Source organism: Teleopsis dalmanni, chromosome 1 (assembly GCF_002237135.1).
Source record: "Teleopsis dalmanni isolate 2A chromosome 1, ASM223713v2, whole genome shotgun sequence".
NCBI lineage: Eukaryota > Metazoa > Arthropoda > Insecta > Diptera > Diopsidae > Teleopsis > Teleopsis dalmanni.
The window spans coordinates 93,113,203-93,139,886 of record NC_051846.1 but is presented as its reverse complement, the minus strand read 5'-3'; the positions used below and the strand labels follow the sequence as shown (position 1 = coordinate 93,139,886).

The window sequence follows — 26,684 nt, the reverse complement described above, 5'->3', positions numbered from 1 at the left end:
TCCGCGATCTTTGCTCGTCCGACGCTCACCAAAATTCTCAAATTATGAGAAGTCTGCAGATTTCGCTATACACATCAGACATGTGTGCAGACTTAACAAATAATTGAAAAGTTTTAATTTTATCGAATACATGTCTCAAAAAGAAATTTGGTATGCCAGCTTGAATATAGACGGTGCGATTTGGTAGCACGCATACCTTGTCTGCAAATATGTAGCATCGTCTGTATCCTGCTTAAGTTGATTTAGCTGCAGTAAAAACATGATATAAAGTTTTTTGGTATATTCGATAGTTTATTTCATTTGCTTCCCAAAAAATGATATTTTAAGGATTACGAATTTAGTTTGAACTATATTTTATAATAATTACCATATAATATTTATATTTGTTGTCATACATTTAGTAAGAGATATTTGTAGCTTCCGTTTTTAGTTCCCAAAATTGTTCTTTGGTTTTATTAAGAGAATATGATTATTAAAAACGAAGTCCAACTATATAGTAATATAATAAGTTTATTGTTGTCTTACTCGTAAACGTTCTATATTATCAATTTTTGAGTAAATAAACGCTTAACATCAAGAATATTTCTTCGTTTTACAAAAAATTTTGTACTGTTAGGAATTCTAATAATTGTAAAAGGTAGAAATTAAATTGTTTGGTCTTGATTAGTTGTTGCACTCTCAATTTATTATGTGTGAAAATAAATCGAATTTTAAGTTATAATATATTGTGCTTGTGCGTGCAAATTATTAAACAAAAGCATATGTCTGTAAAATACTTCAAAATGCCTAAATAAATGAAGACATTTTAACATATATTGCGTAATAAATACTTCACAAACAAGTCAAAATAAGACCGAACTACATAGTTTTCTCTAAATTAATATTTAATTATATATGACTCTGTTAAACATTTATTTATCTATGAATAATAGACACATTTAGGCAAAGCTGTATATTGAAACAGTTAATACGCTATTAAATTGTAGTTTTTGTTTATTGTGTTCACGCGGCGGTTCTATTTTAAAAAGCAGTATTCGGCTGGTTATGTGCATATATATAACTAAATATTCGCTATAATATAATTTCTTAGTTGTTCATAATGCAGAATAAAATTGAAGACGTAATGTCAAAAGCACAGTTTTCGAAAGGTGAGCTTAAGCCTATTATCTTTATCTCAAAATCATAAGTTATATATATATATTATAGTTTGCATACCTTATGTTAGTGTAAAATATAGCGGAACCTTCAGTGGAGTACATAGCAGATGACAAAAATACTAAAAATAACACAGTATGAGGATATATAATATCTCTATTATATATCCTTCTGCATTCTATTTATTCACTTTTTTAACAGACCCTCTTTATTTACATTATTATAGAAACAGTATTCAATTTTATAAGTTTGTAGTTTAAAGTTAAAGACTTGAAAACACGATTCCGTTTCTATATTTAAGATCATAATATTTCATGCTATCAAAAACTGTCTGTTGAATGTTAAATATTACTATATTCCTATATAAGAAAGCTTCGGAACATAATTGTTTTTTCAACAATTTCTTATACATGTTACCAATTTTCATCCTTTAAACCATCTACTTCAATATTTTGTAAGTATTGGACATTTATCTACCCATTAATTGTTCTAGATCTTCTACTTCACATACATAGGTTGCATAGCAAACAAATGTGGGAGTTTCTTCCATGCCATGGATTTCCATTTGACCATATAAGGTTGAGTTGGGCTATGATAATCCAAAAGATGTTTTCATAAATTTAGAAATAAGATAAATTGTGAGTCTGATTTAGATTTTAAATATTTAAAAATCTGCAGACATGCAGACGCGACGGTTATTGGTCACGTTAGTTTCGTGTCTCTTTTGCTAGCATTCAAATCCCTACTCAATGCTGTTACAATTATTTGAATACTTTTTGGTAGTGTATGAATTTAAAATAAAAATACAAAATGTGATATTTTTTTACAAGAATATTTTTTTAAGTTTATGAACAATGCGTTAAATTGCAACTGAATTGAAGTCCTAATATTAGCCATAATTTTTTCTTTCAGAGTTGCAAAAAACATTAAGTCTGGTTGAAACAAATTGGCATCACTTTATCTAAATATCTTAAATGCTATTTTTGACACATGTTTTTTGTTGTGTTGTGTACAATATTAAATATAAAAATTGTACTAAAAATTAATTAATTAATTAAAACTAAAAATTAATTAATTTAAATAGAAGAAAACAGAATTAATATTAGAAGAGTAACTGTAATCATTTTTATAAATTAATTTATTTATGTGTTTGAATTTATTAGTAAATTAAATGCTCATATGTTTTTAAGTGATGGCTGGAATTTTGCTACATATTTCCAGTGAACATTGACAATAGACATATTTTTGAATTTGACTGCACTGAAACTAACCACAATTTTTTGCAAGTAAAACCTAATTATGAAAATTTTAAGAGTATTGTTATTGCGCTTCATATGTTTACTTTTGTAAGTTGCGAGTATTTTTTTGCTACTCTGACAAAAAAATTGGGGTTTATATATAAACCTTATTTTATAGTCTCACATCAAGTGTTAATATCAAGTGAAAAATAAGTACATCACTCTAACTGAGCGGGGACGAAAATGTAAAAATTTATAGTTGCAAAGTTAACAAATTGTATACCAATTGTTAAAGGATAAAAAATTTGTTCATTATTTATAGAAATTAGAGGACGACGAGGCTTCAAATACATTCGTGCTCAATTTATAAATTTAGGGATTTCTTTTTAAAAATTCAGCATAAATCCGAAAAAAGTGAGAACTATCATATTTTTGTAAAATTCAAAAGAAAATTGAGAACTCTCATATATATATATAAATTTAATAAGCTCTTATTTATATTATTAAACCAGAACAACTGGTGTGATCAGCCATGCGATCATAATAACTTTAAAGTGTGCAATGACCTTCTATAATTTTATTTTTATTATTATTATTTTATTATTTTATTTAAAATAAATAACATAACATAAATAATGTGTACTAAAACAAATAATTAAATTAATTAATTAAATAAATAATTATTAAATAAAAGACATGATAATAACTATTTTTAATGGATATAATATAAAGCAAATGTAACATAATTATTATTCTTTGAATTTAATTTTAAAATGTGTATGATAATGTGAATGATTTTTGTTTTGCTTAATGATAACAGTTACGGTTCCTGATTACTATTATGGTTACAAAAGAAGATGCATTTTTCTATTAGTTCTTTTCATAAATCGACATCAGTATAAATATATTGTTAGGTATATTTCTATATAAATATATGTTATATAATATATTATATAATATATGATATAATATAACATAATATATAATATAATATATGATATAATATAATATAATATATAATATAATATATGATATATAATATATTAGTCATTTGCGACCACTTTAAATGCCATATCAAATGATTCACTTCAAATCAGTGATTTGAAAATGTTTACATTCGTTATTCATTTGTTCTCGTTTCAAACAGCTGATTTGTCAACGTATATTTTATTTGAAAAGTTGTGATTTATTTTATTTACATTTATTTGTTAAAAATGAACATTCAATATAAAAGATTGATTATTGCAAAACAATTGAGTTGTTTAGAAAAAATAAAATTTTTTTTTTAGTAAATTTTCGCTGCTTATTGCTGCAAACAATCCGAAATATTTGTTTACCTTTTGTTTTTTGTTAATATGCCAAAATGTCATGAAAAGCTTTTATTTAAGGAATGTTGAATGTATTAATTTGCATTTGGAACGTATTTGAAACTCGTTGGAACCTATTTGTACAAAATCAACAAATGGAATTCATTTGCGCATTTGAGGTTTTGTGTGCAGATATCAGTCAAATCAGTAACTTGACCCATTGTAAACATTATGTAACATAAGTGTGTTGTATAAATGGGTTTCATACTCAAGACAGCAAATATGAATTGAAGAATTAATGACAGTTGATTATTTTATTAAACATTTATTAATGATTTAGTACAAAGTATGCATATGGGCCAGCGAATTCATTATGCAATTGTAAGGGACAATTCTAGGCATTTATTCTTACTTAAACAATTTAACTAAAACGATCACTGTATAAGCAATTGTTTAAAAGATAGATTTATTAAAAAGAAAATATTGCTCCAACTCAGCTTGAATATGTTTTAAAGAGAAAAAATGTGGAATGTTTAAGATAATTAAAAACTAAAAAAAAAGTGATTCTAAACAATTACTTTCAACTTATAAGTAGATTCAATATAAAATATAAGTAAACGGAATTATCTACCGATACTTGACTTTGTTATTTTTTCCAGTATATCAATTAAAGTTAAATATATCTAATCTGGTGTTTTCTTAACCATATTGCCCTTTTAACTTTTTTATATTGGTATTCATGATATGCAAACAATTTTCAAAATAAGAGTAAAATGTGAACGTTATGTAATAATGTTCGTACGAAGATGTATAATTAATGCATATGCGTAAATGTGTTTGTAGTCGCAGTATTAAAAGAAAAGTTTTAGCGCTTTATACTTATAAGAGATCAGAAATGAATGCCCAACACACGCTGGCTATGTTATGCTTTCCCCTCTATATTTATTAAAAGCGTCAAGCTTAATATTTGTTGAACAAAGTTTAGGTTACTTAAAACAAATAGTGAGTGAATAACTTTAGACGTGTATCAAGCTGCATTACAAATGGTTATCGCACGACGTCCACCGTTTTATTGATAACGTATGAATTTATATAGATTTTATATTTACAAAAAGTTATTGTAAAGCAATCATAATATTATGTGGAAATTAAAAACAATAAACGTAAACGTAAAAAGGAATTATAAAACAAATACGTTTGGATCTGAATTAAACAAAATATCAAAAGTGTGATACTCCAGACTTCTCCAATTTAAAAATGTTCAAATATAAAGTCGCATACGCAGGTAACCATAGTGTTGTGAATAATGACGTTATAAATGAAAAAAATTGCTTGAACAGTGGTAATTCACCCAATGGATCAACAGCGTTATTGAATGAAATATGTTCAACACAAAGAAAAAATAAACTTTCAATGACCCATAAAAACTCAACAAAGTTAAAAAATGTGCTAAAAATTGAAAATACCGTATCTCGAAATCAAGGGCAAAATAGAAATGATAATGTGAATATTACTCTTAAGAGAAAAGAACTACTCTTAAGAGAAAAGAGAACTAACTTTCACAAATTTAAAAGTAGAGTGTTATCAAAGGATATCATTGATAAAACTGATAAATATATGTGTAAGTGTTTAGATCGAATACGAATTTGTGTGTTATGTATGCAAAAAGGTAATTTGATTGATATTGTTTATAGGAAAGCAAATGTTTAAATTGTTATAACTACTTCGGTTAGTATAGTAGCACATAACTGTTTTTGGAAAATAAATTTTTAAAATTTAAGAGAGAGTTCAATAAGATACATTTCGTAGTCGAAATTTGAAATAAATTTTTCGGCGAATACAATATCGCCTCTATTTTTCATTTTGCTGCTGATTCGTTTAGATAAAATTTTAATATAGAATCAAAAAGTAAGAATAACGTTTTTTTTACAAAACAAATGTTCATTTATTAACTGTCTCTTGCCTACTATGTTTATATGAAGGAAAATGTTGACTTATTTTATAAAAATTAAGTAGCGCATGCCATATATAATTTAGAAGTCAAAATTATGTTGACTTATGTAAACTAATGTTATTCTAATTCAATCAAATTATTTATTTATAATTGAAAAAAAAATGTGATAATTTATTTGAAAATATAAATATTTTTAGCTATGCCTTGGTTTGGTATGGATATCGGAGGAACTTTAACAAAATTAGTATATTTCGAGCCAAAAGATAAAACTGTCCATGAACTTGACAGAGAAGCTGAAGTATTAAGAAATATAAGACGATATTTAACGAAAAATTCTGCTTATGGCAAAACTGGACATCGGGATACACATTTACAGGTCAGAATTTTATTATTTTTATGATAAATTAGGGAAAACTGTAACAGTATTAAATACCATTTTTTTTTTTTCAAAAAAGGTTTTGTATGTTATACATATACTTTTCTATAAATTAAATCATTGCTTTAAATTAATAACAATGATGTGGGTATATTTGTATTTTATTATTCGCTTTTATTTCTTATAATAATTGCACAATTTTATTTATAATAATAAAATAATATTGAAAATTACTAAATGTATAATATGTTTATTAATTAACAATCATTAAGTTTTATTTATTCATTTACAGATTTCAATATATCAGGTACCATATCTCATCCTAAAAAGCTTACAAATGTACAGCTTTATATTATCCGACTTGCTCATAAACACTTTAATTAAATTATACAATATAATGTTGCTTATTGCAAATATTGTAAGCAGTTGCGTCGCTTTCAGAAAATGAAGAAAAAGCACTCGCTCTGTGTTAATTTCATGTAACCTTCAACAGAATAAAAGGTTAACACCGCTCTCTCATTACGGAATTTCATTACGTCGTTTTCTTAATTTCGTTGAAATAATTCGCTCATTATAATACATTTCAAGCCTTTTAAATAATTTGCATTAAAACTGTCCGAAGTGTCTATAGATATATTCACTTTAATATGCAGTGGTGAAATTTATTCTTGTATCGAAGTTGTTGACTTTTATTTCAATACATATAACGTTCAAGCTATATATACATATAAGTAAAAATGTATTTGCAAACGAATTTCAAGAATCACGCTGGAATAAATGACCTTTGATTAGAGTAATATCAGAATAGATATTCATTTTTTTCCAAAACAAACTATTTGACAAACTATTTAACAAACTATTTCCGTTTTTCGGGTACATGTCACCACATAAAGTAGAAGTTATCATAGTTAAATGTAGATTACATATAAGCAAAAGCAAAACAGTGCCGTATTATGATGCCCACAATATTTGAATACATTTCTTCTATGATGATTTATGTATGTATATGGACATTAAAATATTGAACTAATTCTGCTAATATTACAAATATGAAATTTAATAAAAAAAACGTTATTATTTATTTGATAATGTATTAACAATACGATAGTATCAAGCTTTTATTATTTGTTTTTTATTTTGTATTTTCATAATTAAATATATATCAATATATTTTTATATATGTAAAATCTATTTAATAAACTGAATTTAGCTTTTTTATATCAAAACATATAATTAATAATTTTATACAATTGGATTTTCGAACCGTCAATTTAATAATAGGCCTTTTCCGTGGCTCGCAAGTATGACAAAAAACAGCAAGTTGCTACTGACCTACACTGGCCGAAAAGTACGTAAAACTCAATCTAGGCCAGTAGTTGTATGCTGGCCACACACTTCGTCCAGTAAAGAAAAAAGCGTTACCAACGCAATAAGCGAACTTGTGAAATTTCAGAGGAAATTCCAATGAATATTACAATATGTCAAAAATCATATGTAAACAAATTTCAAAAATTTCATAAATTTGTAAATTGGAAAAAAAAAATTTTAGTGTTTTATTTTGAAATTTTCAATTTAATTCTGTATTCATTTTTATTTTCAATTTATATTTAATTACATATTTATTTTTATACAAAATGTAGTTTGCTTGCATTATGTATACATATGCAAGATTTGCTATTTGACAAAACATAACACTTGACAGATTGCAACAGTGATGCCAATGTCTCGCTTAGCGAGTATAGGTCACCACGCATTTTTTATAACACTTGCGAGCTACCGAAAACGCCTAATATAAACTTTGCAAGTTTAAATGTACTTTCTTACAAAGTATTGTAAAAATACCTTAGTTGGTCAAACAGTTCGCAATCAACGCAGTGTTACACGCTTCAGAGTAAGAAAAACAACACAGCATTTTAACCTGTTATTGTTGTCATAGTTTTATTCTACTAAAAGTTTTCAACAATTTTTTATAAAATACATATTGAGAATACTTCATTCTGTACTAAATTGTTTTCGAAAATCAGTGAACGCTATGTATACTGCACTCCGCAGTTGTTGCATTCTTCTAATATTATGTTAATATTGTTTATAAGGTGAACCCGTAATCGTAATGATATTAACACAACTGGTTTGATCGTTTTGATGTTTAAAGAGTCTTATCTTGACAGCTGCTGATATTCTTGTTAGTAGAGCATGATGCCGTTGTAGTTGTTGCAATTGTTTAAATTGTCTCTTTGGGCAGTTTTCGTTAGATTCCTTTATTTCATCAGGTTGATGCGATTTTGTCTTGCAAAATTTGGTGTAGTATTGGAATACGTATGTCTGCGGTTATTTTGGGATTTGCTGTTATATCTTTTCTGTTTCATATATTTTATGAATGACGTTAGATTCGCTACATTTTGTAACTTTTATTTTAGCTACCACTTTTTGTAAGTGCTGGGGGTCTATTCCACAACTGTAGAAAAAATTTTGTGTAACACGTAAACGAAAAACTTATTTCTCACCGCAGTTTACACTTTCTTGTAAAATGGTATTCCTCAAGTGCTAGTGACTTTTTTGGTGCTGAATTTAAAATTATTTGTATTTACACTGAATAAACTCAATTATTAAAAATAAAGAAATAAACAAAATGGCAGACATTTTACTAATTATAATGCAATTTTATAATTATTATTATATTAAAAATTTTTTTCTTTTATATTTTTATAATTTTTTTACAGTTCTTATAAGTTTCAAAATTTTATTATCGTTAAAAATTCAATATTGATATTTGAGTACAAACTTCTTTTGCTCCTTTTGCTTACTTTTTACTTACACGTTTATATATTAAATTTCGCACAACATTTTCTGTTTCTTTAAAAACTCACTGTCAAATGTACGATGAATAAAATTTGAGAAAAGTGTACACTTTTTGACAGATAAACTCAATATTCGCAGTTGAGGAATAGCGAAATCAAAATGTAAGCAAATTTTTGTGTAAACTTCAGTTTGTAAACTTACGAAGTTACATAGCGAGCATAATTAGTTCTGTTTACAGTTCCTGTTCCGTTGTATTATTTGGTATTAAAGGTTAATGGTTGCTTTTGTAGATATTGAAGGGGCCTTCAACAATATACTCCCGAGTGCAATAGTAAGCGCGATCTCGCGTCTGGGTGTTGATGATGCGCTCATTGGCTTTATAAATCAGCTGCTAACTGGCAGACTCATTGAAGCAACGATGGGCTCATCAACGGCACGCAGAAGGGTAAATAGAGGTACCCCCCAAGGAGGAGTACTCTCCCCTCTCCTTTGGAACATAGTGGTGAATGAACTGCTAATACAACTGAAGGCGGAGGGATGCGAAACTATTGCATATGCGGATGATATTGCGATAACAGTCACCGGAAAATATACTACCACTCTTAGGGATATTCTACAAAATGGTCTTAATATCCTAAACAATTGGACATAAAAATGTGGCCTTGGGGTGAATCCCAATAAAACTGAAATCGTAGTTTTCACAAGAAAACATACGGTCCCGAATCTTTCTCCACCCTCTCTACGAGGTTCTGTGATACATGTGAAGGAGGAAGCCATATTTTTAGGTATAGTTTTCGACAGGAAACTCACTTGGAAGAAAAACACTCTAGAGCCCGCAAGAAAAGCCAATGTTGCGCTTCTTCTATGTCAGAAAGCTATTGGTAAGAAGTGGGGTCTTCAACCTCGCATCATCCATTGGCTACATATAGCTGTTATTAGGCCCATATTGATGTATGGTATTACGGTATGGTGGACAGCTCTTGATAAATCTTCGTACTGCTCAGTACTTAACAGGATTCAGCGTAGAGCTGAACTCTGTATTAGCGGGGCGCTATGCACCACACCATCCGTTGCACTAGATTTGATGCTTCAGTTACTGCCAATGGATATTATTAGTAAACAAATGGCAGCTTCATCTGCTTTAAGACTAAAAGCTACCTCACAATGGAGAGACAGTGACTATGGTCATGCCTCCAGTCTAAATCTTTTCAATTTTACTCCTAAAAACATTGATTACATCACACCCACTCTCAACTTTGACAGGAAATTTGATGTCGTGTTTCCATCTAGAGAGGTATGGACGTCAGGTGGTCCCTTCTTAGATGAGGGCGTAACCATCTTCACTGACGGATCCAAAACAAGTAGTGGTGTAGGTAGTGGAGTTTTCTCAGAGGAATTGAACAAATCTTCCTTCTTTAGGCTTCCAGATCATTGTAGTGTCTTTCAGGCGGAAGTGGTCGCCATCAGGGAAGCTATAGCTTGTTTGAATGTAGATGATATATTTGGCAGGAATATATACATACTATCAGACAGTCAAGCTGCATTAAAGTCCTTGAGTTCGGTCCAATTTACATCTAGGACGGTTCTTGACTGCTACACATTTCTAAACGAAATGTCGACGCAGCTCAATATTTCTCTAATCTGGGTTCCCGGCCATAGGGATATTTTCGGAAATTGCAAAGCAGACGAGTTAGCCAGAAAGGGTGCTTCAGAACCATACTCGGAGCACCTAGACTATCTGGGCATATCGCTAACATCATGTAAATTGTTATTGAGTTCTTTCTGCACTAATACTTTTAATAAAAGATGGGAAGACTCAACGATATGTAGACATCTGTATGCAATCTGGCCACTTTCCGATAAAAGGAAATCGAAAACTCTCATTGAGATGTCCCGCAAGGACATTGGTCTTCTGGTAGGGTTGACTACAGGGCACTGTAAGCTAGGGAACCATGCTAGAAGACTAGGTCTTCCTTTCAACCAAATCTGTCGTAGCTGTGGGGAGGACGATGAGAGCGCATCTCATCTGTTGTGTTTTTGTCCAGCTCATGCACGTCGGCGATTTAGTACTCTAGGGGCCCCCTTCCTTGAGGACCTGGACCAGTTACAGGATCGGGCTTTAAATAGCATTTTATGCTTCGCAAAAGGTTCTAGGTGGTTTTAAACCCTGAGGTTTTTATTATTTATATACGGCATCACAATGGGCCAATAGGCCTAAGTGGATCCACTAGGGATCACCGGTATAACCTAACCTAACCTAAAGGTTGCTCAAAATATTTTTAATGTGTTCGGCGTCCGATCTTCTAACAAGCAGTTAGTCAATAGTTTTTGTTTTTGTCTTTATTTGGCTTGTCCGTCGTTCGACTTTGCTCTGTGCAGCTTTTAATCATTTCTGAATTATGTTAATTTGTATCCTAAAAGCGCATACGACAATGTAATGCTCGCTTCCTATATCAGCTTTAATTTGGGTCGCGCACCAAGCAGTGAAATTCTCAATTTGCTGTTGATCATTGTATCGTATATTTGGTGTACTGTCTTATAATACGGTGAAGCGACGTTGCTTTGTGCGAATATTTATGAGTAAATGTTATTTTTCTTTTCTCTCCTAATTTTATGTCACTTATAATTTAAATATTAAAACTATAAAACTATTATTTAAATTTTCTTTGAACCTTATAACTAAAACTAAGCTAAAATTGAATTTTAATATTTTTTATAAATAACATCTATTGAAAGTAGGTAATATTTACATATTTAAATAAATAAATAAAACAATAATGTACACATAGACAATAACAATTATATATTATATATACAGCACTTTAAAGTTTTACTTAAAATTGACAACATATTTGTTGTGTGTCAGATTGGCATACAAAAAAGTGGCGCATATTACTAACATTATTATTCATATTAATTCTTCAATAATTAATCTTCTGTAACATAAAATAATTTTCATAAATTTGTACTGATTATTAATATTACTACCATTTAGTAAAACTTTAACTTTTTCTACGTACAGAAGTTCTTCAAAAAAAAAAAAAATTAGTCTATTTGCTTATCTGCTACATGCGCATTTAAGTCCCCATCAGCATAGTAAACAAGTTTATTAAAATCGTTGAAAAATTGTTGCAGTAGAAAAAGCCTTCTCCGATTTTAAGCAATAAATTATGTTAAGTTGCATCCACACCAACTTACCTGAGAATGTTCGTTCGTTCGTAAGCGTTAGCTTTGGTGTGGATGCACCTTTATATGTACATACAGAACAGTACATAATCCAAAAAAAAAATAAGTAAAGTTATTTTCGTTTTTAACAAGTTACTATGCAAATTGTTACTGAGTTCTTTCTGTGCTAAAATTTTTAATAAAATATAGGAAAGCTCAACGATATGCAGGCATCTGCATGCAATCTAGTAAATTTTCCGCTAAAAGGAAATCGAAAACTCTCATTGAGATGCCCCGAAAAGATATCAGTTATTTGGTATGTGTACTTACAGGTTACTGTACACTAAGGAACCATGCTAGAAGATTAAATCTCATTTTTAATCAAACCTGTTGCAGCTGTGGGGAAGACGATGAGAGTGTCTCTCATCTACTATGTCTTTGTCTAGCGCATGCACGGCGGTGACTTAACACTTTAAGAGGATCTTTCTTGAGGATCTTGATCAATTACAAGACCCGACACTAAACATCATTTTGAGCTTTGCTAAAGGTTCTAGGTGGTTTTAAACCCTGAGTTATTGCTATATATAAAGTAATACAATGGGCCTAGGGATCACCAGTATAACCTTACCTAACCTAAAGATTATAAGAATCATCATCAATAAAATTTTTTACGACAGAAACTACAATATATAATAAAATTACTTTATATTGGAAGTGCGTCCAATATTTTTGGCTTTCGAATGAATTTGTAACTATATAAGGTAAGGTAGGTTGAAATAACAGCCATGCACCCAGTTGAACTTAAATAATAGCCTGTTGTAACACCACGTATTAGCGTTGTTAACACGTAGCCTTGAAAGGTCGCTAAAACAACTGGAGCGGTCAGTGTACGACCTCCACTAAAAGGCATGACACCTCCATTCAAGTAAAAGCGAAGAAACCAAAATAATTTACAAACTTAGCTATGTTCCTAATTTTGCAAGAAGATAGCATTGCCAGGTCGGTTAAAAAAGGGGCCCAAAGATTTTGAATCTTCTAGCCAATACTGGACACTTACGTGTAAGGTGGTGTGCAAGTGTAGAGTAAACCCATTCTTACACTATGTCCTCTTAGTAAGCAATAACTAATATGTTTCCTGTCTAGTTTAGACTAGGTCGATCTTAAAACATAGAAACTCTTTTAAGCGTAGATGTAAACGCGATGATAATGAAACTGTTGAATATATATGTAATGCACTCATACAAACTTTACATGGAGTGCAGATGTTATTAAACGCATTTTTTTTAATAATGTTCTAAAAGAGACTTTATTTTAATAAGCAAACTTCAACATGGTTATAATAAGTAGACTTCAATAATAAAAAGTGATAGATGAAATAGTAAGAAACCTTAGCTTAACGAATTTTTAATTATTATGAAGAAATCATCAAAAACTCTCTTATTTACTGGCATTCTGATTTATTAATCACATATAGGATGACAGCAAATTCGTCGGAGCACATAGTACAATTATAACTGACTACACGTATTGCTTGTATATACAATAGTCCAATATGGAATTTGAAGCTACTTATACATCATTATGCAACGAAATATAAATATTTGAGCATGAAAATGTGAATATTTCAGTGACAGGTTGCGATAAAAGATGCTTCAATACTGTACTTTGCTGGGTATATTCCTTTTAAACTTCTAAATATTAACTGTCAATAATACAATAACAGTCTTTAAAAATCTTTGGTAGTCTAATTGCAATGTCCAAAATATGTTTTTTTTAAAGTTGGCTTAAATACATTAACGGATTTAGAAGCATTTTTATACAAAACCAGCAAGAAAAAAATTAAAATTCGGAAACAAGATTCCCGATGTATTGTATTTTTAGTAATTAGTAAGCTATATATCTATGAATACATCTCTATCGCCGACTAATGTAACAAAAGCACTTCTCTATTAAGAGAGAAGAACTAGACTTCGAGTTGTCAAATATGAGCCGGCTAACTGACTGATTAGGTCTATGTTGATCCTTTTTTCGAGTCAGCGCAACTGGGGACTTTTACTCTTTGGTAGCAGAGGGTACTACAGGGTCCCACCCATCTCATTGACTAATTTGTATGTCTCATAAGCTTCATGATTATTCAGTAATTGATCTAAGATCTGCGTACCTCCCCGTGCGGAGACTGATTACTCTAAGATTAGATAGTGGTAAGTAGGATAGTCTGTCAATATTCGCATATAACTTCAGGGCTCTGTTCCTTATGTATTTTTTGATCGAGTCTATTCTATGGTCTCTTAGCATATTGTTTGTGGGGATGTACCAAGGGACTTTGAACAGTCTTCGGAGAGCCTGACTTTGAGCGACTTGTAGCTTTTGTATAGTAGAGTCGGCAGCTTTGCTAAACGCGACACACCCATAAAGTAATGCTGGTCTAATTATCTGGCTATAGATCAGTTTTCTGTTCTTCACGCTGCAATGACATACATATTTTTGTATGTCATTGAAGACGGCATATTTTAAGCCGCGTCAAAGTGTGTTTTGGTCTTGATGCCAGAATCCGCATCGATCAGTTTCAGTATTGTCAGTTTTGCCGTTTAAAGTCATTTTTGTCTGCTTTCAGGGTTTGTCTGGTAGTGTTGTTATTAGTTACCATTACTACATATAATTTATGGTGTTGTTAAAAAAAATTATGTAACTATGAAAATAATCGATAACTTAATTACAGATGGACAATGTTGAAATTCGAAAAAGGCGAGGATCTTTACATTTCATTCGATTTCAGACAGCAGATATGCGTAATTTTTTGTCATTGGCCAGACAAAAGGGAATGGCTGAATTGCTAACAACGGTTTGTGCTACTGGTGGAGGTGCTTTCAAATTTGAAAACGAATTTCGAAAGGTCAGTTTTACAAAATTAATTAAATTTGTTTAATATTTTATTAATATTAATTTAAATCACGAATGAATACAGACGTATTCATCACATGTTTATTTTATTATAATTTATTATTTTCTTTTGTCTATTGCTGATAAACTTGATGAACGCAGAAAAACGCGTTTGTCACGATTGATTACTGATTAGTTATTAAACTTATAGTTCAAATAGCAATAAAAAAATTTAAAATAATTCTAAAGTGAATTATAACTAATAAATATTGTTAAATACAACAGCACATAAGAAAAATTGAAAAAATTAAGAAATGTTGAGAATCACTGGTAACTATTTATTAATAAGAGTTCAGAACCCAACGTTACAGCTGCTTGTTTTCGGAAATTTGGCAAAATGAATAAAGTTTTACCAGCCAATGGAGCCTAGTTTCTGATAGCGAATATGACAACGATATCATTACGATTATTGATATGAAAAGAACTAACGAGTAGATTGCCTTTGATGTCATCATATATTTTTACCAATTTAATGTAGGACCTTTAACTTTAACCATCAATTTAAATGACAATTATATGATGTAGCTTCTTTCGGTAAAGTCATCGGTATAGGACTATAATATTGAGAAGTCTGCAATATCTCAGAAAATTTTTAATCCGTTGAAATATGTTGATATTACATTCGGTGATACCGAATCAAATTTTTGTACCATAAAACCGTCTTAGTCTGATAAGCTAGCCTTTTTTTATAAACTTTTTGATTTTTTTTTTATTTTTATGTGCTTATTCATCAGAACTGAGCAACAAGAGAATGCTAAGATATTCCGTAGTATTTACGTATGGAATTGAAACTTTTAGTAGCCTTAATGGTTGAGTTTTTAATTGCATCTAATGGTTCTCTAAGTTTTTAATTGTATCTACCGCAATTGTTTTGCGGCCGCGGCTTCTCAAGTGTGTCCTGTTTGCTAAAGAAATGAAATGATGCTTTATTGTAGGGACGCCAGCTTTTGTTTATACAAAATTGGAGTACTTATTTTCTTTTTTTTACACAAAGTATCGTGCACCTAAAATTCAAATTGGTGAGTGTGGATTAGGTTACGAAATTCAATAATTGGTTTTATGAGATTAAAAATAATTGTTCCCATAGTTCTGTGATTTGCGGCAGAAGGGGGATTGTTTGATATAAAGAAACCATATGTATGCGTAATTTTCTTTTCAAATTTCACATGGTTGGTACACTAGGGTGGCTCACGTTATAAGGGGGAAAATTAAAAATGAAGTTTTGAATGAGCGCACCCCCTAGGAATATGCCATTGACCTTAAAAATGATATTCCCAAAGTTTTGGAACAATAGGATTAAAAATGACGTTGCGCCCTTCGAGCAAAGTTGGGTTTTCAGTACAAAAAACAGAAATTTTTCATTTCAAGGTCATTTTTTATCTTTGTTACTTGTCTCAACAGTTATTAATATATACTCATTTGATAGATAATTAAAATATTTTTTTAATAAGATACTGATGAGCAAAATCGGTTAAAAATTATGCGCAAAACACAATAATTAGTTGAGCGACTGTGCTCTGTTTTCTATTTCATACCGTTTAGCTGGCATGCACAATGCAATCGCAAATGTTTACAAGAAACGGAAGAAACATAAATAAAAAATAAAAATAATACATTTCTACTTTATAATTTATATAGACATTTAAATAGAATTGAAAAAGTAGTCAAAACAAGAATTTTTTCGTAAGCAAAGAGAAAATGGTCGTACAGGGAGTATGACTGAAGTTAATATCCTTTTAGCAAACGAAGCAAGAGCGGCTAAAAATTTCATTGATTTTAATTGAAATGAATTCGAGGATAAATTTGTCTCAAAATGGAAGCTGAATCTTTAGTCACAGTTCAACAAAATTGAGATAACGCAGACAGAACGATTGAATTTATTACATCTAGTTTAGTTTCCGCCTTTGACAAATGCAAGGTTTCGGATCGCTACGCTATACATATTTTGTAGTTGTAGGTATGGTTAGCTGTGGCGCCCAGGTGCCATCCAAGATTCTCGATGGATGGCGAAAACCATGTACTTACTAAAATTGTATATTTTAAGAGATCAATTTACATATAACTCGGATGATTAGTACGAGATATATACATTTTTATGGTGAGCATATGTGTGAAAATTTTAACCCACACTAGGTTAGGTTATGTTCGGAAGGCACGTGCTGACAGTTGTCAGCACTTCTACTCGGAGACATATATTGCCCATTGACCTCAAAAAATTTTACCAGGAGATGGGGGTTGCTAACTTTTGTTATCCTTGTTAAACCATTTGGTTTTCCAGATGAAGTTGAGGAGATCTGATAAATTTGCTTTCGTTATCTCTTCCAAGCCAGTAAAATAAGGATCCCCAAGACATTAAAATAGCCTTGTTTGAAGTCCTGGACAGAGACACAGGAAGTGGTTGATAGATTTTACCTCCTCTTCATCTTGGCAACTTCTGCATAAACCACTTGTTGGAACTCGCCACCATTGGAACATAGGCGCAATCGCACAGTGCACCTTTAGTACTCCAGAAAGCACACGAAATGCAGGTTTGCTGAAGCCTAAAAGCCTTTTCGTTTTATTTTTGTCCAACTTAGGCCATAAAATTCTAGCGACCTTACAGTCTTCGCAGTTAGTTTATAAATTGTTAGTCACCGTATTGATTTCCTCTATTATCCTAAACAGTTTACGTATCGGTGTGTATATTGAGAGGTCGGCCTCTCCGGTATGCAATTCAGAACCTCTTCTGGTCATCTCATCTGCTAGTTCATTTCCTTCAATATTGCTATGTCCAAGTATTCGAAATGTACTAGGCCCAACAAAGAGAGACCTTATGATGTTTGATGCTCATCAGTGAATAGCGACATTTTAATACTATCTTGGAATTTAGATTCTATTGCTTTCAGTGCGGCCTATCTACAAAAATCGTGATATTCGAAGGACGAATTGTACTTTGTTGTATAATGTTGACCACTTTTTCGATAGCATATATCTCGCCGTGAAAGACACTGTAAGTAACAGAGATTCGGTAGCACTGTCTTATCTGTATATCTTTCGAGAAGATTCCTGCTCCCGTACCGCCTTCCATCTTTGAGCCATCTGTGTAGATAGTAACTGTAGAGTTACCGGTCTCTCTGGTTAGATAAAGAGTGGGAATCCGCTAATGAAGTAATTTTCCTCAAAGAACCTTATTGATTTCGTGACAGAAGAGATAACAAATTTTTTGGATCGTTTTTGCCTATCTAATAGTTTTATTAGTTTCGATCCTTCGCCATGGATGGAAACGCAAGATTATAGAGATGCACTTGAATTCTGTGCCAGACTTCATGTGGTAATGATTGTATAGAAAGAGGAATTAGGCTTATGATGGATTATAATTCGATTTTGACAAAATATGAGGAGAAGAAACAATATGTTCTGCAAGTAGTCGAATATTATCATAAAAATTATCCTTCACATAGTCAGATTTATGTTATAAAACATAATAAACACAATATATTAATTACTGAAAAAAAGAATTTTCTTGAAATTATAATTTTTTGTAAATAGTTAACTAAATTGAAGCATATACCTATTACGTAATTGTGCATGCCAGCTAAAAGGTATGAAATAGAAAACAGAGCAAAGTCGCTCAACTAATTATTGTGTTTTGCGCATAATTTTTAACCGATTTTGCTCATCAGTATCTTATTAAAAAGATATTTTAATTATCTATCAAATGAGTATATATTAATAACTGTTGAGACAAGTAACAAAGATAAAAAATGACCTTGAAATGAAAAATTTCTGTTTTTTGTACTGAAAACCCAACTTTGCTCGAGTGGCGCAACGTCATTTTTAATACTATTGTTCCAAAACTTTGGGAATATCATTTTTTTGGTAAATGGCATATTCCTAGGGGGTGCGCTCATTAAAAATCGCATTTTAGTTTTTCTGAGCCACCCTATTGGTACACATTGAAGACAGTTTATTATAAGTTTTTTATTATAAAAATTATTTTATATTATCTAAATATTTTCATACATATGGTTTATTTATCCACCGTGAATAGTAGAATGATCTTGACCGCAATTTCGACTTTTGGTTTCTAGTGGTTTTTTTACATTATATTATATTGTTCTTTCCGCCGCAATTCACACACCTTGGTGTTTACCACAGTTATTGTTAGTATTTTTGAATGTTTGACAAGTAGTACAGTGTGGAACCAGATTCGAAGCTTAGACGGGCTCATTGGCTACAATTGGTTCCTATGCCTCCTTTACTTTCCATTTCAATTTATTGACAGCATTCATAACATTAATGTGTTTTTCTTTCAAGTCAGTAAGTCAAGTAAGTCAAGTAAGCTAACAATTCAGAAAAGGTCCTAAAGTTTTCACTATTAGTAATACTTATTTTATAAATAATAGTTTGATAGTAAAAAAGTTTTAGCCATCCTGGTCAAGTTACTTAGTTCTTAATAATTTGATATGCTTGATATCATTATGTGTAGAGCTCAAGACATACTTATGACTGCTATTTGCTGCTGTAATTTGTCCTATTTCAAGTAAAGGTTTTGTAATTCATGTTCCTGCTGTAACGAACCTTTCTGGCCGAGGTGTTGCTCGCCGGATTCCAGGTCCAGTCCTACAATAAATTTATTTGTTAGGAGCAGTGGTAAGTTTGCTATGGTAGGACGTATGACGTAGATAGAGGTTTTATTACTCAAGTCTAGGTTCCTCTATTTCTATTGCTACTAACGAAATGTTGATTTCGTTATCAATAAGTAATAGAAATGTATATTTCTATTCTACGGGACTGCTAGCGGAATGTTGCTTTACAAACAAGTAAATAATAGAAATGTATATTTCTATTCTACGGGGCTATTAGCGAACGGTGTGTTGTTTACAAGTTTTTATTATTGTTCTGGTGTTTTTTATTTTGTATTAAATTTGGTGGTGCGTTTTAATACTTGCTTTATCAATCTTGTTAGTGTTTTATAATATTTTGTGTTGTAAAATTTAAGAGCTATAAATTTTATGTTACACTACCATATCAATTTTAAATGGTATCTCAAGTTTTCGTTATTTATTTGAACTTTTTTCTAGAATGCAGTTGGTGTCTAACGACAATATTCTTTGTCGGTTTTATATTTTACTACATTAGTTAAATTTTGGCCTTTTCGGTTGCACGTAAGTACGGCAAAAAACAGCAAATTGCTGGCCTGTACTGGCCAAAATGTACGCAAAACAACAACACTATTTTCTCTACCTCGGCCAGTATAGTGCTACCAACGCAATAAGCGAACTATTGTGAAATTCCAACGAATATTACAATCATTGGAAATTGGAAAAGAAGACTAATTTCAATGTTTTATTTTGAAATTTTCAACATTTTTCCCTATTTCTCTTAATTTTGTATTCATTTTAATTTTCAATCTATGTTAATTATTTATTTTTATACAAAATGTAATTTTCTTGCATTATGTTATTTTTGCTATTTGTGGAAACATAACACTTGACAGATTGCAACAGTGATGTCAATGGCTCACGTGGCCAATATAGGCCAGCATGCATTTTTTGCCACACTTGCGAGCCTCCGAAAAGGCCTACATTGAAATTTAAAAGTTTCCCAAACAATAACTAGATTGGTTTCTATAGCAGTTATATATAAATTGCAACCGATTTGGCCACCTTTTTACACCAGTGTGGCTAACTATATACATATAGTAGAAATAGTCTGCGTCCACCCAGACAACTTCCAACACTACTATAATTACTTGACCTTAATCATATAAAAAATCTGTGGGATTATTTCGAAAGGAAGTGAATCTTCTTCTTCCGCACAAGTTTTCCAGCATGGATATGTTAAGAAATATCATCAAGGAAGAATAATAAAAAAAATAAAGACACAGGATACTGCAAAGCTGGTTGAGTCTGTGTAAAGACGGTTATTAAACACAGAGGTTTTTCTAAAGGCTATTAATTGTAGATTTCTGTGAATTTGAATTGTTGAAATTTGAATATTAAAAAGTGAATGCAGACTTTTTCTGCTGCAAAAATTATTGCTTTTGCATATAAATGTGTTTAATTTTTTTCTTTTAAAGAATATCTTAATTTTTTTATGTTTGAACTTCATTGTTGGTTTTTCGTTAAAATAAATTAGAAAACAGAAATTAATTTCAATAAAAATTAAATAAGTTATGTGAAATTTAACCAGTTTAGTACTCCCCATTACCATTAGTAACACAATACAATGCTATCAACGTACCGATAAACTATTATGGCCGTATATTGTACCAAATTTTTTTATATTATGGAAGTAAATTTATAATTAAATAAAGATTGTCGCTACTATAATAAACATGTTTGATTTTGATTTATTATTATTATGGTCCTTACAACATATACATAAATTTTCATGCAATTTTTGATATAAGTATTTCCTTCTAATTATCTCCTTACTTTAAGAATAAGGCAAAGTAAAAATTCATTGAATCTTTCGACTTGTATTGCCTTCGACAGCAATCGAAACAAATATAAACTCAGTTCAAAAATGAATTATACTATATATTGATATATTCCGAATTACATTTTCTTACTTATATTTTTATATGTAGGAAGTAAACATGAAACTTGCAAAATTTGACGAATTGGACACATTAATTAAAGGAATTTTGTTCGCAGAAGTTCAAAATCGAACCGAATGTTACTATTACGAAAATGGCACAGACATAATGTAAGTTTTAAATACTGTGTTTATCTATTTAGTCTAACTTATAAATATTTAAATTGTATATTAGGAAAAGTGAAAAGAGAGCATTTGATTTTTCAAAACCATATCCTTTCATACTTGTTAATGTTGGATCTGGTGTATCAGTTTTAGCAGTATATGGACCAGATAACTACAAACGTGTTTCTGGAACCAGGTACGTATGGACGAAGTTTTTTTTGACACAATATATAAAAGAATTACTCTTTTTATTACACTCTGTTAATATAATATAATTGGTTATCTTTTTTATAGTTTAGGAGGTGGCAGCTTTTTGGGACTATGCTGTCTTTTAACAGGTTGCAATACATTTGAAGAAGCAATTCAACTTGCTACGAAAGGTGACAATAAAAAAGTAGATAAATTAGTCAGAGATATATATGGTGGTGATTATGAACGATTTGGTCTTACAGGTGATTTAGTGGCATCCAGGTGCGAATTTTTTAACATTTTTATATAAATGATAACACATTTTTTACAGTTTTGGACAGATGCATTTAGACGATAAAAGGTCGGCTGTTTCACGAGAAGATCTTGCAAATGCAACTTTGGTGACAATTACCAATAATATTGGTTTGATTGCAAGAATGTGTGCTTTAAACGAAAAAATAGACAAGGTAAAAAATATTTTAATTTTCTTTTAAAAAAAAAAGTTTAATTTGTAATATAAAATGTTTTTATTCAATTTATTAAATCATCATCATCATCATTTTGGCATCACAATCCAGGATGGACCATTGCGTCCTTTACAATACGCCTCCATTGTTCTCTGCATTTCGCTTTCTTTCTGTGTTGTGTTATTTATTATGGCGGCCTCGACGTCCCAATGTTTCTTATTGTATTCATTTTTTGCGATTTTAGCCAATATCCTTTGACGAATACGCGCAACAACCATATAGTGATCTGAGTCACAATTTGCACCCCGGTAAGATCGTACGTCAATAACTGAAGACATATGTCTCTTATCTACTAATATGTGATCAATTAGATTGGTATCATTTTGTCCTGGTATTCTCCATGTTTGCTTATGTGTACACTTGTGCTGAAAGGATGTACTACTTATAAATACTTCTTGGGATTCGGCAAAGTAGACGTAGACCATTATCGTTTGTATTTTCATGAAGCAAATGTTTTTCTGCGACTTGTATTATTGATTGTTCCTTTTACGACATTTTATCGTAGAATTCATCCTTGTTCCCATCTTCACTTTCTTCTGTAAGCGCCTAGACCGACAAAATTTATATGTTTTGGAATTTACCTTTGAGTCGCAAATAGCATATGCGTTCATTTATTGGTTCGAAAGCCATTACACTATTTCGGGTTTTTTTGTTGACGTAAAATCCTGTGCCTTCATGACCTTGAATTTCGGCGCCGCTGTAAAAAATGCTATAATCTCGTTTCTTGATTTCGCCATGCCCCTTCCACCTTATCTCTTCTAGACACGCTACTGTAATGCCATACGTTCTAAGTTCGTTAGCTATTTCTGCCATTTTACCGGGTTGAAGCATAGTTAAAATATTCCATGTTGCTAATTTAAAATCGTTGTCCTTTATACGTTGCGTAGGTCGATATCTTGGGGGTATTTTTCTCCGAGGCAGTATTGTTGGATTCGTAGCAATAGATTTTATAACTGATAAGAGGTCGCCAGCCTCAGACCAGGTTTTCTCACCTCATTTCTTCTGTTCCCTTCCTTTCCAATTTATTAAATAATCACCAAATAAATATCTTTATATATTCAATATATGTATATGGGCTTATTGATCAACTGTGTGATTATATTACATTACGCAGCAATCCAAAAGTATAAGTGATTATACAAAAAAATAGGAAACATGATGTCAGAACTATTGAATGAAAGAAAAGAAGCAGCAATGAAAACAAATTAACATTTCGGTTTTTTTTCAAGAAAAATATCTGCTACCCGTTTGGTCTGGTTTGATGTGCAGATGAAAAACTTTCTCACACTTAATGCAATAGTAAAAGCAATAACAAAAAACTCAATAAGAGACTGTGAATGAGAAGGCAAACTAAATGCAAACACAATTAGCATCCGAAGATATAAAATCCAATAAATTTATTATTTCACAAATACTATGCTGCTGCTGCTAAAATCAATTACTCTTGAAAATTAACTGTAATCAGTAAATGGTTGCATTCAATTCCATAACAATTGTAATGGCGTATCTCAAGTCTAGATTACATATAATGAGTCATCAAGAACTTTATGGTCTTTTTTTTTTTGTTTTAGAACTTTATCAGTTCTAAAATAAAGAACGAAATATTTGATAACATTTCGAAATAAATGCGTTTCACTGTTCTTGTCTGGTACAAATGATACAAATCAAAATTAAAAAAAAAAAAATTTTCTTATAACCAATGTTCATCTGACGGAAATGCACTCACCGCTGAACTCAAATATAGCATAAAATGTAAACTTCATGAAGGATCAAAATAGCTTACATTGTATCAGTAATCAACATGAACCAGATTTGGACAATGTAAGGATTCTGTATCAAGAGGGTGACATACAAAACAGATACGTCTTCAATTTTATCCATCCAAAATAATTTTTTCAGTATTACACTAAACTCTAAATCAAATATTTACAACTGTGCACAATTATATAGAAATATTATTTAGTTTTTTATTATTTATTTATTATTTAGATAAGCACGAATAATCAAGTTGTTTCAAGTTGTTTGCAAGAAAAAAGAGGCAGGAAAAAGTAGCTATATTGGAATTTAAACAGTAAAATATCATTCTAACAACATTCATACTTCATACTATATAATATGTGCTTTATATATATTTGCCTTTTAAAATAGAACTCATAGTAATTGAATATGCTTTATATTATAATTTCCAAAAATAATTATTATTATTTGCCTTATAATTTTCAACGCACAAATCACTAAAACGCAAATTTATTCTTTCCTTAAAAATGAAAACTTAAAAATAACTATAATATAAAGCAAAAATAAAACTTCTTGTGTGTAGCTTATATTTAAAAAACAAATATAATTAACAAGCCGTTCTTGTAATTGTTCTTGTAATCTCGAAATGTATAAAACGTTTGGAGGAGGTAAAAAGTGAATTTTTTATTTATTTAATAAGTATTCTCATTATTAATCCGATCTTGCATTTTATGAAATAAAACAAAAATCAGAATGTATTAGATATTTGTGCGTTAAAATAGAAAAAAGCCAATAATATGTATATTCGGCTTCTCCGAAGAATGGCAAAAAACAAGTTGCTTTAATTTTGTGCACATATAAAAGATTTACTCTTTGCGGAAACACAACATTTTACAGATTGCAACAAAAATGCCAATATGTTAATATGTCAATATGTTAATATTGGCATTACTGTTGCAATCTGTAAAATGTTGTGAGTAAATATTTTAAAATGTCGCAAAGAATAAATATTTTATATGTATGCGCACAAAATACAAGCAATCCACATTTTCTATCAAAATAAATAATTAATATAAACTTAAAAATTAAAATTTGAAATGAACTAAAAGCAATATTGAGAACGCAGGAAATTTTGAAATTTCCTTTTACAACAAAATTAACAATAGTCTATTATATTTATGCATGAATGAGTGTTAACTTGTCAGTAAATTATAAGTTAAAACATTTAAAGCGCTTTTCAATTATACTTTCTTCATTAACTCCTACAACTTTTTATATAGTTTTAAAAGATTTATTTTCCACAATTTGCATACTTTTAAAATACTTTATTTTCAAATTTGTGAAACTTTTTAAATTTTCGTTTACAAATATTTGTTGACAGATTACTGGAATATCCGTTGATATTTTCAATGATTTCTTTCCATGATTTTTTGCTACAGTCGTCAAGATGTTCGGCCACTTTATAACTAATCCTTTGGATAGGGAAAGTAGTGTTGTTGTTTTGCGTACAAATTAGCGACTTTAAGCTAGCAACCTGTTGTTTGTCACATTTCGGGGCTACCGAATACACCTAATTATAATTAGTTAAGCTGACTGCGATTAGTTAGAAAATTATAATATAAAGCCGATTTAATTATTATTTTTACATTTTTATTTTAATTTACTTTCTTCTTATTTTCTTCTAAAATAACATTTAAAATAATGTGTAATAAATTTATGATATGTGTATTATAATTATATTGTATTTTGTATTTGGTTTTTAAGGATAGCTATAGAATATAAAATATATTTCCATTAAATATAAATCACAAAATCTTTTTTATAAAAAATTACAAATTATCAGTGTTTAGGTATATACATATGTCTAACAAAATGTAAAAAAAAGTACCGAATAAGCCATTAAAAATTGAATTTATAAAAATGTTTTTGCAAAAAAAAAATAACTAATTTAAAAAATGTTTCAGAATATAAATTAGATTTTTATAATTTTTAAAATACATTACTAAATATGTGATATGTATGTTATGCCATTTACTTTTAGGTTGTTTTTGTTGGCAACTTTTTACGAGTTAATCCAATATCTGCAAAACTTCTAGCCTATGCAATGAATTTTTGGTCAAACGGCAACACAAAAGCAATATTTTTAGAGCATGAAGGGTATTTTGGTGCTCTGGGCTGTTTATTACAATTTAATGGAGAAATTGCTGCAGCTTTGATTGATAAAACAGAAAATATGCAGAGGCGTAGTTCATCAAATGCGACGTCAAATATACAAAATATAAGCCACGAAAAGAACGGTGAAAGTTAAAATATTTAATTATTAGTTTGCATTATGTTTTTAGTCTATGTATGATGACTATTTATATTATGCGTTCCTATTTTCTTATGTATGTGCAGGGTGTTAGTGTTATAATTATATTTTTGTAGTTAATTTTGAAAATGATTTAAACTATTAAGATTTTATAAAAATATTTTCTATATTAGACAAATTTAAAGGCACAAACAAATATATCTTTACATTAAAATGAGATAGTGATCTATGATATATAATTCTATTAGCATTTTGTATAAAATTGTACAATTTTATAAAAATGTGACGAAAAATATATC

At 30.2% G+C, this 26,684-nt stretch overlaps 1 protein-coding gene across 5 annotated transcripts; it reads left to right on the top strand.

The window, feature by feature from the left end:
• Positions 1–560: 560 nt before the first annotated feature.
• Positions 561–26,661, top strand: LOC119672841 (pantothenate kinase 3-like). 5 transcript variants are annotated; one of them, XM_038083986.1, is made up of 8 exons: positions 561–637; positions 5,852–6,030; positions 14,714–14,887; positions 21,509–21,627; positions 21,692–21,817; positions 21,916–22,092; positions 22,142–22,277; positions 26,116–26,661. In XM_038083986.1, the coding sequence occupies exons 2-8, from the start codon at positions 5,854–5,856 to the stop codon at positions 26,380–26,382; spliced, it is 1,176 nt and encodes a 391-aa protein (XP_037939914.1). In that variant the 5' UTR covers positions 561–637; positions 5,852–5,853; the 3' UTR covers positions 26,383–26,661. The 5 variants fall into 5 exon arrangements, with proteins under 5 accessions (XP_037939914.1, XP_037939913.1, XP_037939917.1 ...); XM_038083985.1 differs by lacking the exon at positions 561–637 and adding an exon at positions 646–1,148 and having other exon boundaries at positions 26,116–26,660; XM_038083984.1 differs by lacking the exon at positions 561–637 and adding an exon at positions 4,678–5,321 and having other exon boundaries at positions 26,116–26,660.
• Positions 26,662–26,684: the final 23 nt, after the last annotated feature.

Excerpts from the sequence above, each read along its gene's own strand:
- LOC119672841 (XM_038083984.1), top strand. The coding sequence starts at position 4,958 with ATGTTCAAATATAAAGTCGCATACGCAGGTAACCATAGTGTTGTGAAT. Across the intron at positions 6,031-14,713 it reads ATCGGGATACACATTTACAG|ATGGACAATGTTGAAATTCG; the intron begins GTCAGAATTTTA and ends ACTTAATTACAG. Across the intron at positions 22,278-26,115 it reads TAAACGAAAAAATAGACAAG|GTTGTTTTTGTTGGCAACTT; the intron begins GTAAAAAATATT and ends ATTTACTTTTAG.